The sequence below is a fragment of the Alligator mississippiensis genome, chromosome 4 (genome assembly GCF_030867095.1).
Source record: "Alligator mississippiensis isolate rAllMis1 chromosome 4, rAllMis1, whole genome shotgun sequence".
NCBI lineage: Eukaryota > Metazoa > Chordata > Crocodylia > Alligatoridae > Alligator > Alligator mississippiensis.
Window position 1 is genome coordinate 59,619,910 of NC_081827.1, and position 15,786 is coordinate 59,635,695.

The window sequence follows — 15,786 nt, forward strand, 5'->3', positions numbered from 1 at the left end:
CATTAACTGAGGGCAATTACTCTGCAAAGAGGTGACAATACTTTCATGGGAGTTATTGAATTGTAGTGTGTAAACAGTGCATCAATTATGAAAGGTCAGCAAAGGAACAAAACATACCTCCTTCACCCCCGCCCTCCTTCACTCCATCCCTAGGAGGAGAGAGCAACATTAATTCTTGGAGGGGTTTTCTTAAAGATAATGAATACTTGGTTGTGCCTGCCATAGATTCTTTAGGTAGGTCTGGAATTCTGAGATCAATTTTCTATAGCATTTCAATTGGGAGGGGGGCGGTGGCGGAATTCATTCATGAAGTACTAATTGCTGGATCAGCTGAGCTGGGAAGGGGTCACTGAGATGTCTCTTTGGAATTTGTTGACCTTTAGAAGAATTCCCAACTAATTAGCAACCTCAAGCAATGATAGATTAGATAATGTTCAGTCAAGTCACCCTCATTTTTTATTCAGCACAGAGGATTTCAGATTTGTCCAGAAGAATAACTTTTCCTCAAGCTTGCTCCTCAAGCTCATATAGTATCAACTAGCTCTCTAAGGATTGGATTCAAGGTTCATTTTGATAAAATGATTAGTGTATGTCTTGACTCAGCTATATTTAGCCTAGATATTGGTGTACTGCAAGCTGTTTGATCAAACTGCAACAATGACAACCACAAAAAGAGCAAAAAAACTCTGTCCCAGCAAAGGGCTGGTGATAAATGGAAAGAGAAGGAGATTTGTTTTCTACCATTCACATCCTTAGTTTAAAAGTACAAGCTAAGATGAAATGTAAATGTTACTGTGCCTCTAAAAGTGCAAAGACCAAAAAAAGTGAAGATAATTTTTTTTCTTTGGATCTTATCTTTCTATCTGTGATCCAGACCCAATCTTGGTATATAACCCAAGCCATACCATATACAAGGGCGCTACAGTAGTTGTGGACCAACTAACTGGACTTCCATTCCCATTCCCTAGTTCCACCCTGAAATTGCATATGTATGGTCCCAACCTGGACGTGAGTAGAGCTGTGTTATGCATACCCTGAAGTAGTTCCACTGCATTCAATCAGGGTTTTCTGCAGCCTTTACTTGAGCCAGAGATTTGCCCTTGAGCCATATGTTATCTCCTTTTGTGCCTTGCAGAACAAAAAGCAGCCTGGCAGTGTGTCTTTCTAACATGCATTTTAGAATGAAATCAAAATGCAATGCCTAAATAGTAGCACCTTCTGTCAAATCTGCTCTCATATACAGGGACACAACTGTCACTGAATTCAATGAGAGATGTGCCTATGTCCCGGAAGGCAAACATGGCCCTTTGGCAATTATTAGCAGACAAGAATAGGTATAGAAACAGCCTCTTTGTCAAGGACCTAACACACTTCTTAAAGAACATTGATTGCAGCTTTCCAGAAACTGTGGATAAAACAGTAAATCCCTTGAGTATCTATTATTTATGGGCAAGACCTTGAAAAGGAAAGAGATTTATTCAGTCTGAAAACCTTCATAGCTTTAATAGTCCACTGTAGAATATTTCACTATGCTTCTTTTTGTCTAAATATGTCTTCATTTTATTTGTATGCCTTGTGATCCAAATGTACCTACCTTTCCTACATACATGCATGCAATAAAGAACACCGGGATACAAGTAACCACCTACCTGACTTGTGGTTGCCTGGCGCTCTTGCACTTTGTCCTCAGATATAGAATACTGCTTTCAAAATAGCATTTTTTTGCAAGAAAACATTTTGCTTTGTGAAACCCAGGCATATGAAATTCCCTAGTAAAACTGTAATCACAAGGAAGGGCTATAATAGAAATGTTGTGTTAAACCAAAATTCTAGTTCATTTTTGTAATAAAACCAAAATGGTTCATTGTCTTATATTCTACTGATGTTACTAACTAAAGATAAAAAAAAAAGATACTTAAAAAGATAACATTTGTCCAGCCTTTGACTCCATGCCAGTCTAATTATTTAAAGGGATGCTGCATTTTTGGTACATTTTCTTCTTACTTTTCAATGTTTGTACTACCTCCCTAAGACATGGATAATACAATCGTAGGAAAGCAAACCTGAAAGGAATCTCATGAGGTCAACTACCCCAGTCCCCTGCTCAAGGCAGGATCATCCCTAACTAAACTATCCCAGTCAAGTGTCCATCCAACCTGATATTGAAAATTCCCAGGGAGGGAGATTCCACTTCTCTAAGTAGCTTGTTTCAATGCTTGACCACCTCCTAAACTCTAACCTAAATTTCCTCTGCTGCAGCTTGAGGCCATTGCTCTTAATCCTGTCCCCATACAGCCACAGAAAAATGTCTATCTCTATCCTCTGTGTAATTACCCTTCAGGTATCTGTAGACTGTTATCAAATCCCCCTTAGTCTTCTCTTCTTCAGACTAAATTATCCTAGCTCTTTCAGTCTTTTCTAATAAGTCATGTTTCCTGGGTCTATGTACATTATTGGCTCATGTTCAACTTAAGGTCCACTATAACCCAGCCAACTTTGTTCTCAACTTTGTCCCTGTTATTTGTGTTCCTTGTGATCAAAGTGCCTGTCATCCTGTGTACCCTATCTATCCTGTTTGTCTCCATTTTGGAGGTTAGGTTCACAGAACTTGAATTATGCATCCCAAATAGTATAGCTGCTCTGTATTTCTCACCCCTCCCCATTCACACCCCAAACCAAAACACTCAGTTATTCACACAGTCCATTTATTAAGGCAAACAAGGTTTTACTTTTTTTCTCCTCATTCCCTCATAGATATAGATAGCCTTGGTTAGGTACCTTTTTTGTTGATTGTCACAACAGCACAATTGGGAAAACAGCATTTTTTAATGTAAGTCCCCTCTGCTGAAGAGATGATTGCTTCTGCATCAACAGAAATAAGTACATTAGAAGAATAATTGTGCACTAACAGATTATTATTTATTATTACAAAAGTATCTGAATAAGTTGCAGTGTTTAGACAAAACAAAAAGCTGTTTACTCTATAGAGCATTTCCAATAAGTCAGAACAGTGTTATGGGGGTTTTAAAGTTGTGCCGAATCCATGTGACAATAACGAATCAACATGTAGGATCTGATCCTGAAAATCTTTATGCATCGAAGTCATCCTATTTAATGAAATGGCACTTATCCCCTGAGTGAAGTCACTTGCATGTACAGGCATTTGCCAGACCAGTTCCTGAAAGACTAACCAAGATGTGAAATGAAAGAACAAAGTTGTGCTGGGTAGAAACATCTATGGACAACCATACTGACAAAGGAGTTATAAGCATCAATATTATATAAAAATACCATCCTGGACAGTGAAGGAGACTCAAAGTCAAAAAATATTATAAGGTAAGAGAAATATTTATTTAAATTTTGCACAAGAACGAGCTTATACTGAACAAATTCAATCAAGAAATAATAAGTGCAGTAAAACAAGGAAATATAGATGACTTTTCCCATCAGAAAACATTAAGTAGCCATGCCTGTGCATTACGTGGTTTTTTTTACAATAACTTGTATCTTTTTTTCTCAGTAGGTACTGTACATAACATATCTTAGCCAGCATATTCTTTGTTCCTGAAGACCTCATCCTTTTACTCAACTTTGTTATATTCTGCAGTGAGCAATCAAACAAATCGTGCGGATTCAAATATTATTACGAAAAAGTCTCTGTGCCTATTGAAGTCTTGTATTTTCAAAGCTTCAGTAGGCTCAAAGGTCACTTCTAGTGGACTCTGTATCTTGACATCGTTATGTACAACGTTACAATGTGTCACTTTACTCTACCCTAATATTCTGCATAATGATGTCAGACATACAAATAGGCAAAAGTTGAGTCTGACCTCAAACATTTCTGAGCTTACATTTCTGAGCTTTTCTGAAGTCCTATACATTTCACTCTAACTCAGGTAATTGATAGCTCACTTCATTTATAACATTTCTGCACTTTTAAGATGGACAAAACTGATCAGATTTCAGTTTTGGCTTTATACAATTTTTGGTCTAAATGTCTCTTTTTGAAGGAAAATTCATTAACTAGAAACTGCTTGTGAAAAATGGTTGTTAGCTTCACAGTTCCTGAAGGCACTGTGGATCCACGGAGCAGCAAACATGACCATTCTAGAGAGGGGAAAGAAGGGAAAAAGATTGAAACACATTAATATTCTGTAAGTTAATTTAAGAATGGAATTGACCACTTTTTATCAATGAATGTATAAATAATTTGATCAGATTTTAGCATCGCTTTAGCTGCACACACTATGTAAAAGGAATCTAATGGTTCCACTAAATGCTCAGTGTGTTGTGTTCTATATCATAAGACCAAAAGAATGGAAAATTGAAAGAAAATGAAGTCAGTAAGAGATATGTTACTGACTATCAGGATTTGGGCTATTGTGCATATACAGCTATCAGAGAGGACGGGGCTCTAGGAATTTTATTTAGATGAGACAGAAGGCACCACTACTTGTAATTCAGCACTGTATACCTCATGTTAATATATGCAGGCTGTAGCACAGTCAACGATTAATTCTTAAAGTTTCCACTGATCATTTAGCTGCTTTTATATAAATATGAACAATTCCTGGAACAGAAAAATGATTAAAGTATTTGTGAAAAGATAATATTTTCTGCATTTCTACCTCTTCTCTCCTCTGACTTTAACGCAAACAAAACGTGCATGCTTCTTTTCAATTCTGTAGGTATCTTTAATCAACTGAAGTTCCAGACTGATTAAAGACCAGTGGAAATCAGAATCATTCACACATTTCCTTGACTCTCTATGTGACAGGAAGCTAAACAATCCCAGTATTCTCCTTCTTCACTTGTGATCTGAAATGGTTTTGTGGCTAAGTCAGCTTTAGCTGATGCCTGGATTTCTGAATTCTTAAAGGATTTTGTGTAAACCTATTTTGCTATAGCTTGGTTAGAGAGGCTTATCCTGCAGCTTTGACCTTCCACATGACGCACAGCAAGGAAAGAGTAGGGAAAAGCAATACAAATGAGATACATACTACTACAATATTAATAGCTTGTGTTACTGTATTAACTATATAAATTGTGTTCTGGTATTAGTTTGATTTATTTGGATACAAATATAGTATGCTGCAAAAGATAGTGTTAGGAAACAAAATAGGTCCTTGCATATTAAGGAACAGACTTGTATATGCTCTGTATTAAGAACCTGTGTCTTTTTTACTTTGCAATATTCAAGAATTCTTGACATGGAAAAGCCAGGAGTATAGTGAGAACCTAATTTATGCAGGCACAATGCCTGTCTGGGACTATCTGCACCTTGTAACTGTCCTAGGAGAAAAAAAATCAGCCACTGAAAGAGCCACCCTCTCCATCAGTGAGCTGGGGCATACTATCAGGAGTTTCTTGTGGATTCCTAGACTTTGTTTATTCCATTTCTCTCCTGACTGGGTACATTGCTCTGAGTGGGTAAGAGTGGATCTGAATGTCTTCCCTCTGCCTGGTATTGCACTCATGTTCTCTTGATAGAGAGAGCCTGAATGTAGTTCTGTGGGCATGCAGAACTAGAGTGCATCATGCTCATGGCCTTCAAACGTATTTTGACTTATCAGAAGTCTACTGAGTTTGGTGAAGTATGTATATGACTTATATAGGCCCAAATAATGATTTTGGTTTACATGGCAGTAGCAAGGAGGGGAACTCTTAACTCTGTACAAACAGAATACAATTCAGACAGACCAATCTTAGGATCAGTCAGGTTGGTACTCAAGAGTAGGGCAATGCAACTAAGCCAATACATGGCTCTTGGTTCTATGTGTTCCCCAAACTGGAGCCTTAGTTCTTATTTTAGCTCTAGGGAAAGGACATGAGATGAGACCCAGAAACCACGGTATTATTCAGTAAGGATTATGGATCTTCATTTGAATGGATGTTTTGCTGTCTCCTCCCTTTGTCCCTCAACCACTGTTGACCTGCTATTTGTCATTCTGCAAAAATACAGTTCACCTGCATTTTGAATGGAAATGTTTATTGTAACACCCCTATTTTTGCAAAGGCAGCAGAATTCAGATAAGCTTTTTGGCTGTACATCATTTTGCTTGAGAAGATATATCCTTGTGACCCCAAGGAATATTGAATATTCAAGTTGTCATGCTGTCTTTTCTGTCAATTGTAAAGCAAGTAAGACATACTGGGATTTCCATTTTGTCATTATAAAGCTTAAAATATTTGATCATCACAATCTTTAAAAAAAGAAATACTGTTTTGGGTAATTTGATCTTAACTCTCCAAAATACAGTTCCTTTATGAAGTTATGTCTTTGACCTTCGAAAATTGATACCGTAGGTATCTGCAAGGCAGCATGGAGTTGGTAAAAGTAAGTTGCCATCATAGTGAAAGTGAGAGAATTCTGTGGAAAGGACAAGTCTGCTAACTTATTCAGAGTCTGCAACAGCATGGGCTATGATGCTATTTCTGTGCTGCTGGTGCATTTAAGCCATCATTCTGGTTCCTGAAAAACCCACAGCATTGACAGAAGAGGTTGAAGTTAATAAAGATGAATATTTTATATGGCAGTCTCTGCTGCTTTGAAAGTAAGTGCAGCAACTGACTTCCCACTGACTAGACTAAATGTATTAGTGATAAATGTGTTAATATTTATGAACCATTGAAAAAACTAGCAGAGAGGCCTTTTGGCTTCATTTTATGTTCTTTACCTTGCATTGGCATAGGGTGCACTCTGTGCCGTGCTTAATCCAAGAAGATCCAGTGAAGCGAACCACATTTGTTTCATCCAGACAAGTTTTAGTGATGTCATTATGAATGGTGTCTGCCTGACAAGGGTCAGTGACACAACGTGGGCAACACTCGCTCTCAGGGAGTACACTGAATTCACAGTCCACCTCTGGGCAAGTCAGTGGCCAACAGTCAACTTCACCTTGCTGTTAAAAAAACACATTTTAAGAACACAGAGATCACCAAATATTCTATGTTGTTTTGACTTACTACTATGTGTTTCTATGACTATGCATTATCTTTCTCAGCTGGCTGAAACTTCCATTTCTTTCAATTAAGAAGACATACAAACATTTTTTATACTCATTTCCTGTTGACAGTACCAGAACTTGGTTACTTTATTTCTGTACTTGAAACCAAAAACATATTATATTTAAGTTAAACATGTTTTAAAAATAGTTGCAGTTGTAGTTTGAGGGTTGGAGGTGTTGGTAAATGAGGTTCTTTCCCCTTTTTGTTTGGCATCTTTTGTATCCCTACTGTAGGACGGACAAAATTCACATCCTCTGGTGGATGTACAAGCCTAAGGGGCAGCACGGCAAGTGCAATTTGACTGCCCAGGGGAGCCAATGCTACATGAGGAGACAGGTTGCCTAGACTGTCTGCTTTCTTAGTAGCTTGTTTGGGACGACAAATAAAGATTGTCTTCCAATTTCAACTGCTCTTTCAATTTATACTAGTATAAATCCTTACATTTCAAAAGAAAATAATCCTGGCTTGCACAAGGACAAATATGAGGATTAGGTTGCATGTGTTTGGTATGACTGTTAGGTGCACTAGGGACCATGAAATCACTGACGATGAGGTACTGTTGATATACCTATGAATATTAACAGAGTTCATAGATCTACTTTACACAGTTTCCTTCTTTTGAGAGGTACAGTGTTCATCTCCTCTCTGGTTTTTCTCATGCTGGGCTCTATTGGGTTCTGTTCTGTCACCAATCTGTTCACTGTCTATGTGCCTGTTAGGGGAGTTAGCAAAGTGCTGTTACCCTGACTTTAATGCAGTTGAGCTTCTTATTCAATGTCTAATCAAACATGGGGCCTGAATCAGAGCCTTCAGGAAGACGTTAAAGATAGGAACTGAAATGACAAACTCTGCCCTATCAACTAACTCACCTTTAGTTTTATTCTCTGCTCAGCTGCTTTGTAAATGGGTGTTATCTTCAGCTGCTTGTGAACTTTTCCCATATGTCCTTGAGAAGAATGTTATGTCCCTTCCTTACAACCTCATCCTAATGACGTGGCTTTAGCCCTCTCCCGATTACATAAACTGCAAAGCACTTTGCAGTGAGCTACAACCTGGTGCCATTTGGAAATTTCCTCTGGTGCAGAATGTGGCTATGTTAAGTTTTAAGAGAAACTCCACATTATAAGAGAACTTTGTAATCTATATGCTTTCTGATTGGTTTCTAAGTTCAATTCAAATTACTGATTTTCTTCTATGAAGCCCTAACCTGTTTAGGTCTCTACACTAGAGATCTCATTTTGGTATAAAACTGCAGCAGATACAGTCAGCAAAGGCAATCAAGCTAACAGCAGCTCCACATTTAAAAAGGAAGATGGTGACAACATTTCTAGTAAATATCCCCGAGTCTAAAATTTGCTGCTTTTTTTTGTTGAATCAAAGGACCAGATTAGCTGACTTTCAAAAGCTGATGCCCAAGCTGGCCCTGATGGCTTGAACTGAAACAAGTACTAATAAGTTGAATAAGAGATTTTTTCTGCGGGGCTCAAAATTCTTTTGTGGTTACAAAAGAATCCATTTCAGGATTTTGTGTAACAACCTTAACATGCCTAGAGTTAATGGCTGCTTGTTTAGTTAGAATTTATGTTGAGAAGCCAACATTTGGCCCTACAGAAGTAGCTCATTTACAAAAAAACATGTATCATGCATTAAACAGTGGTGAGTTAAGTGGTCCCCAGAGCACAGAGCTGAGAAATAACTTCTAAGAATTTGCTGAACAGGACTTTGTTTTACTTTTCTCTGTGGAGAAAGTATAATGTTTTTCTTTTTCATAAATTTCCCATCTGCCTCTGGTTTTCCTTGTTCTTATGAATAACATGATGCAGAGAATGAAAGCAAACAATGCCTAACCTTGCTGTTTTAATTGATATTTTGGGATTGAAAAAGAGTACAAAGAATGAACAAAAAAGTTATCACCTAAAACATCCATCTGGTAGATGAAGAAACTGGATACAATTACATAGAAGCATCTTGAATAAAGGAGTCATCTATGTAAACCCCAAATAGCAGGGCTTCTTTTGACATTGAATGAAACACATGGGGACCTAATTTACTGTATTTTAGCAAAGGTAAAGTTGAAACCTAAGAAAGTTTGCTGGCTTTCATAACTGTTAGCCCAAGGAAAACCATTAGATGAACCAGATTTATATCTAGATATGAAATTATTTGTTTTCATCTGGTGATTGTTTCTGTCCAGGAAGTTTATTAAACAGCACTACATAGAAGTAGTACTGCCTCAGTGCATGAAATGTGTACCCTAGGGAAAAAAATCTTATACTTCTAAGGAACATGCTTTCAAGCTGATTTTAATATTTTAAAATCTTTCATCATATTAGAGGTAGCAAAGTGCAATTTGGTGAACAATTCACAAAGAATAAAGCACTCAGGAAATCCTGTCTTTTCTCCCGTTGGTAAAATATTCATAAACAAGTCAAGTTAACTAACTGCTATTTAAAATACCTGAATGTACAAATTTCAGCCTATCGACTTCTCAGAAATTATTTACTATGATATTAATTTAATAATTCAATATTCAGAATTTGCTCTTCAAACTGTGATTACCTAAATTACTTGCCATTGTTTAGGTTCCTTAACTGAAGGACCTCCAATATGCCAAAACAAACTTTCTTTCAGGATTAAACAAATTTCATTTTGTGATTAAATGAAACTTTGCCAAACTATCTGAAAACTTCAAGCCAAACCTTGATTACAGAAATCTATGAACAAGGAAACAAGCAAATACATTCCAAGTGAACTTTTCTGGAGTCCTGAAAATGTTTGAAATTATTTTTTGTTCCTTTCCACATTGATGTAATCAGAATACTTACCAAACATCGGCATTGTTGACAGTTCTGCACCCACGTGTCTCCACTGTTGTATGAGAGCTCCCCACTTTGATGAAGACATTGACTGCTGAGCCTTGGGTCACATTCAGGACAGCAAAACAAGTCAACAGTAGGGTTCTCACAGTCACAAACCATCCGCCGACACATCACATATCCTCTCTGTTGTTACATAACACAGAAACACAAAACAACAACATAAATTAGCATAACTCACAATAGTCACAGCACAAAAATTAGGCTTGATGGCCTAATTCTAGATCACATATTGATAATTCAAGAGTAATTTGGGGCAAAAAGCATTTCCCATTATATTAAAACTGGTTCATTCAGGGGTGAAAATTACAGTAGAAAATGTACAAATATAAGTTCATCTGCAGAGTAAATAAATCACTGAATGTTGTTAACGCCTCATGCACATGCTTCATAACACAGCAATTCTTCAAACAAGTCTCTCCTGAGGTGATGAAATATGGTATTTTTTCTGAGAGCCAGATTTTAATGGATTTTCTAAGATTACACTATTTTTGTACGATGCTACTAAGTCTTGTTTGAAACTTCCATAGCAATCCATCTCTCTTATACCTATTATAAACTATTTAGATGAAGAACACTGCACCTATCCAAGGGCTAAATTAAACACTGGTGAAATCTTTTCTTCTTTTCATCAGCAGCATTTTCTGCATTAAGCATGAATTTAGAAGACATGCCAACAAGTATTTAAGAAGGATAACCCATATTATGCAGAAGGGAGGGCACAAAAATAAAATATTTTTTCTTCCCTTCCATTCTTATCAGTTCTCTGTATTTCATAACCCGGAGTCTTATCACATCCCCAAAATCTACACACAAAAACACTGCTAGACATAAAATGACACCTCTCCAGGTGGAAAAAAACAGGAGGTGGGCTATCCTTACTCTTAGTACTGTATACCTTCTCTCAGGATTCATTACACTGCCAACTGTCCATGAGATTAATATCTATCCAGGCAGAATTGGGAAGCTCCATATTGGGCACAGGCATAACATACAGAAGCATGCTGACCACAAATGGCCCTGTGGAAATCACCTTCCCTGTGATATCACCCTTATGGAGAAGGGGATCCAGGGCAATAGTAATTTCACTGGAATCCTGAAGTTTTCTTCCCCATCAAACACACACCCTTCATTCCTATCACTAATTACAGCAGCACTGTAAGAGTAGTTCATTTCCTTTACTGACCTGGCATGAACAGACAGAACACCTGTCATTCTCCAGCACCCAAATCTGTCCATTGTGCTTGATTTTGTCTTCGTGGATACAATCTCCTGTGCAGTTCTTTCCATGAGGACATCGACAGTCATACCCACCATCCAAGTTAAAACAAACGGTGTCATTGGCACAGCTGTGCCTTCCAGTCCCGCATTCATCAATGTCTGTGAAAACATGCCACGTAATGCTTTTAGACCCCATTCAATTAACAAAAACAGTCTTGCTACAGCCAATATAAATGATTCCCAGCCATTAAAGCCTTCAGCTGAAAATAAACAGATCACTCTACTTAACAAGGAAAGCATCAGTGATAACTGAACTTGCTATCAAAACCTTTTCCTGACTCTGTCTAATGCTTCTGGGTTCTCTTATGCATGGGCAGAGAAGTTAACGTGAAAGGTGATTCATGACCTCTGAACTCACTTTGAGGGAAGTGTACAGTTGATAAAGGTGTACTATCCAGATTTTATTAATTACGCCCATTACAGAGATATGTATGGCCTTTGTGTCTAACACACAAAATAAAGAACAAGATAAGTCTGTCTTGGGAATAAAACTAAACAGCTTTGAAACAATTCTATTTCAAAGCATTCAGGCTACTTTAGAGAAATATTCCACAAATTCACACACAAGACTTTTGCAAGGACAAACTAACAGAAACACTGCCTTATACTTCAATACATCTTATCTAAATGTCTTCAGGTGTCTGTCTTCTCCTTTTGTTAAAAAACCCCCACCCCACCAATAATTTTATAAGGACATAAGATATGTAATATTACTTGATATAAATAACATGCAAATGGTATTTAGAAATCAAAGGCCAGATCCTCTGTTGGTGTAAAATACTGTAGCTCCATCAACTTTTATCATAAATTGTCATTACAATCTTTCTGCACATTATTAATTACAGTCTGCATGAAAAATATGATATTTATAATACTAACTATACAGGGACCCCACAAAATAAAAAATAATTGACAGTCATGCATGTATCTGTCATATTCAGCCTCCAGGTTTTACACAATACTCCATTCAAAGATGGATATGACTATTTCTCCAGACTGATCTTATATAAATCTAAACTTTAAATCAGAACAGCTCAATTAAAATTGCAGTTCAATGTGTAGCTGCAGGCAAAATAATAAACAAGATATTAAGATGCATAAGAAATGGCATGGCGAGGAGAACAGGAAAATATTTCAAAGTCATTATATAAATAGCTTTATCTAAAATACTGCATGCCGTAGTGGTCACTCCATCTCCAAAACCCCACCCCCCAAAACTGTAAAATTCAAAGGATTTCAGACAACGGTGATGGAAATGATCAGGGCATGAAAGAAATGTCATATAAAGAAGGAGTGAAAGGAAGGGGACTGTTCACCTTGAAAAGCAGATGGATAAGAAAGGACATGTTAAGAGTAGCTAAAAATAACAAATGACAGAGAAGGTGCATCAGCAGCTTTTCTTCTCCCTGTCTCAATACAAGAGTAAGGAGACAGTCAATGAAACTGAAAAATGGTGAATTTAAGCTTGATAAAAGGAAAATACTTTTTCACACAATACACACACAAAAATAGTGAAAATCATTGCCACAAGATGCCGTTGAGGTCAAAATCTTTATACAATTCCAAAAAGGACTGTACTTTTGCATGATAGACAAAATACCCCGAGTTGTAATTGCAACAGATTTTGCTAGCAGATATTAAACTTGAGCCTCCATGTTTATGCCAACATTTACCTTTTAGACATTAGGGGACCTAATTTTAGGGTATATTGGGGTAGCATATGTTAGAGGCCATGACTGAAACAAGGTCCTGGTCAAACTCAAAAATGGATGTAACCTACTATGGATGTCCCTAAGCAGATGTAACAGCACACTTAGTGAAACTAATATGAAAAATATTGTTCAAACCAACATGAATAAAGCAGGCAGTTTCCCATAGGTTTAACTCTAAATCAGTGGTTCTCAACATTTTTAGACTCAAGGACCCCCCTCATTAAGTTAGAGCCCCTATGAAAACAACAGCTTTTTCTTTCACTTGTTTTTTTTACTATGGAAAAATACTAGAGCATTCTTGTTTTGCAAAGAGCTCAGAAAGACCACAACAGGTCAGAATAGGACTGACAATATGGATTCCTATGTGAAATCAATGGGTTTATCTTGTGAATTGTGTAGGCACTAATAGTGTGCGACACCCTTATAAGAATCTTACAGAACCCTGGTTGAGAATCACTGGTCACTGGTCACAGGGCACCATGACGATTGACTTCCATCAATCAACCACCCTCTGGGTCCGACCATGGAGCCAATTCCCCAGCCAGCGATCATGGTGGACCCGAGGCTGCAGTCGGCCAGTTTTGCCAAGAGGTGGTCATGGGATACCAGATCGAAGGCTTTTTTGAAGTCAAGATACATGACATCAATCTCCTCTCCCTTGTCCAGGTGATGGGTCACCTGGTCATAGAAGGAAATGAGATTGGTCAAGCCCTTACATAAAAGGGCAGTCCCAAAATACATGCAACACAGATTCTTCAGCCCGATATCCCTCTCTCAGGCACATGACCAATCTTATGCCCAATTTATGCTGAATGCCCCACACAGGAAGACTATTCCATATCATCATCCATATGTTAATTGTATGTTCTTTCATTTTATTATCTGTCATTTCTTTCCACACATTTGCCATCTCTTTCCATCAGATCTCCAATTATTGTTATCTTATCTTTCTTTCTTGTCATATTAATCATTTTCTTATGGTCTTTCAAACACTCTAATCCCAATCCCTCAAGTTTATATACCCATACAAAGCTCTCCATCTTTGCATAGTGGTCCAGTGGCTGCCATGAACATGGCTTTTTCTATTCTCCTTTATACATGCCCCATCTTAACATTCTTCCTGCCAGGTAATGGCAGAAATATGCAGTCTTCCCAACTCCCTCTGTTATCCCTTTACAGAACATACTTATAAAGTTAGTATACATAAAGCTTTCCAAATCTGGCATTCCCCAACCTCCTAATTACCTGACTTTGTATGCCTCTGTTCCGACTTCCCTTTCTCTTTGACTTTCCCCTCAAGAAACACATATCTGCCTCTGTACCCTCGTTATCCGTTGCCATGATGCATCATTCCCATGTAAAGGATGATTGGCAAGAGTATGCTGTGTGTTTTCACCACAGCCACTTTACCCTGGAAAGATACCGTTCTAACACTCCACAATCCCAATATCTGTCTTCCTCTTTTCTTTAACTTCTCCCATGCCTTTGGTGTCTATTAGGATTTCCAAGATCTTGATCATACTCTTTACCACCTGCAGCCCAAACTTCTGTAAATTCTCCCAATTTCTCATCCCCATCAACATACTTTTTAGCATATTTAATTTTGCCCTTGACACTTCACCGTAGTCCTCAGTATGCTGCAATATCCACTTGATTGATATGTTGTCCTGATCCATTATGTTCACATCATCCATCTATAACGTGCATTTAACTTCAGGGACAGCACACATCCCTGTCTTACCTCTGTTTATACAGGGAACGCTTTGCTCGAGTAACCATTTACCAGTACTCAACTTCCTGCTTTGCTCTATACCATTTTGTAGTCCAGTCATATATATAAAGTCTGTGCATTTTTTGGGAGGGACCTTTTTTATTTTTGAAATTTATAACTGAGGTGCTAAGGAAGAAATGTAGCCTGGGAGTCACTTTTCTAATCTTGACATTTAGCTACCATCTTTGAAAATGGTGGCCATGACTAACAAGATGAATAAAAGCTGATATCTCAGTACCTATGAGGCTGATTTTGATTTTCTAAACAACTTTATATAGGTATTGCAATAACCTACAAACTTGCTTTGTCTTTTGATAATCAGGGATCCTTGATTTCTCTGTTTAAAAATCGCAAATTCTCTGATAAAACACTGCAACTTTCCTCACAAAAAAAAAAAATCCAGGATTAAAATGAAACACCACTATATATATTGTTAAGAAACTGGACACAATGTTTTACTGATATATTTATAATTTTAAAGCAATTTGCAAGCCTACTGGTACCTCAATCACTATAGTAAAATACATTCTAAATTCCTATATATTTTGGTATTTGATTTTGGGGGTTTTTTTATCTTGGAAAATCAGAGTTCCCCCTGTCCCCTTTGCTCACCAGGATGCAAGTCCAGGCCCCTCACTCCCAAGCCACACACCGCCAACCCTGCTGGTGCCCCTCACTCCCAAGTCATAGCCACAGTCCTGCTGGTGTTCCTCTCTCCCCACCCACAGGCCCCCTGGCCCTGTTGGTGCCCCATGCCACCCACAGTCCTGCCAGAGGGGGTCCCAAGCTGCCAGGGTTATGGGACTAGGAAGGGAGGCAGCGACAGCGAAGCGGAGTGCAGAGCCTGGCTTCCCTTCCCCCATGGTACAGCACGGGCAAAGCAGCACAGTTCCACACCATCACCCCTGCTGCTGCTGGGTGGGCAGGGGGCACCTCACCAAAGTGGAGCAGGGCTCGCAGCAGCAAGGAGTTTCCCTGCCCACCCCCTGTCTGTCCTGCCAGGTCCCACCTGCGGGGCCGTGGAGGCCCCCAGGCTGAGGGCAGCAAGGCAGGGAGCCTGAGCCCACAGTGGGCAGCCTACCCCTGCCCCCACCCCCCACGCACACATCTTGGGGGACATGCCCCCCCCAACCCCGGG

At 38.5% G+C, this 15,786-nt stretch overlaps 1 protein-coding gene across 3 annotated transcripts in view; it reads right to left on the reverse strand.

The window, feature by feature from the left end:
• Positions 1 to 3,329: 3,329 nt before the first annotated feature.
• Positions 3,330 to 15,786, reverse strand: part of NELL2 (neural EGFL like 2) — a 284,768-nt gene continuing 272,311 nt past the window's right edge. For all 3 annotated transcript variants that reach the window (XM_014601082.3, XM_014601081.3, XM_059726036.1), the window contains 4 exons: positions 11,071 to 11,264; positions 9,834 to 10,010; positions 6,678 to 6,902; positions 3,330 to 4,107 (listed from right to left, as the gene is read on the reverse strand). In XM_014601082.3, coding sequence (XP_014456568.1) covers positions 4,057 to 4,107; positions 6,678 to 6,902; positions 9,834 to 10,010; positions 11,071 to 11,264 — 647 coding nt within the window. In that variant the 3' untranslated portion in view covers positions 3,330 to 4,056. The remainder of the gene's footprint in view (positions 4,108 to 6,677; positions 6,903 to 9,833; positions 10,011 to 11,070; positions 11,265 to 15,786) is intronic.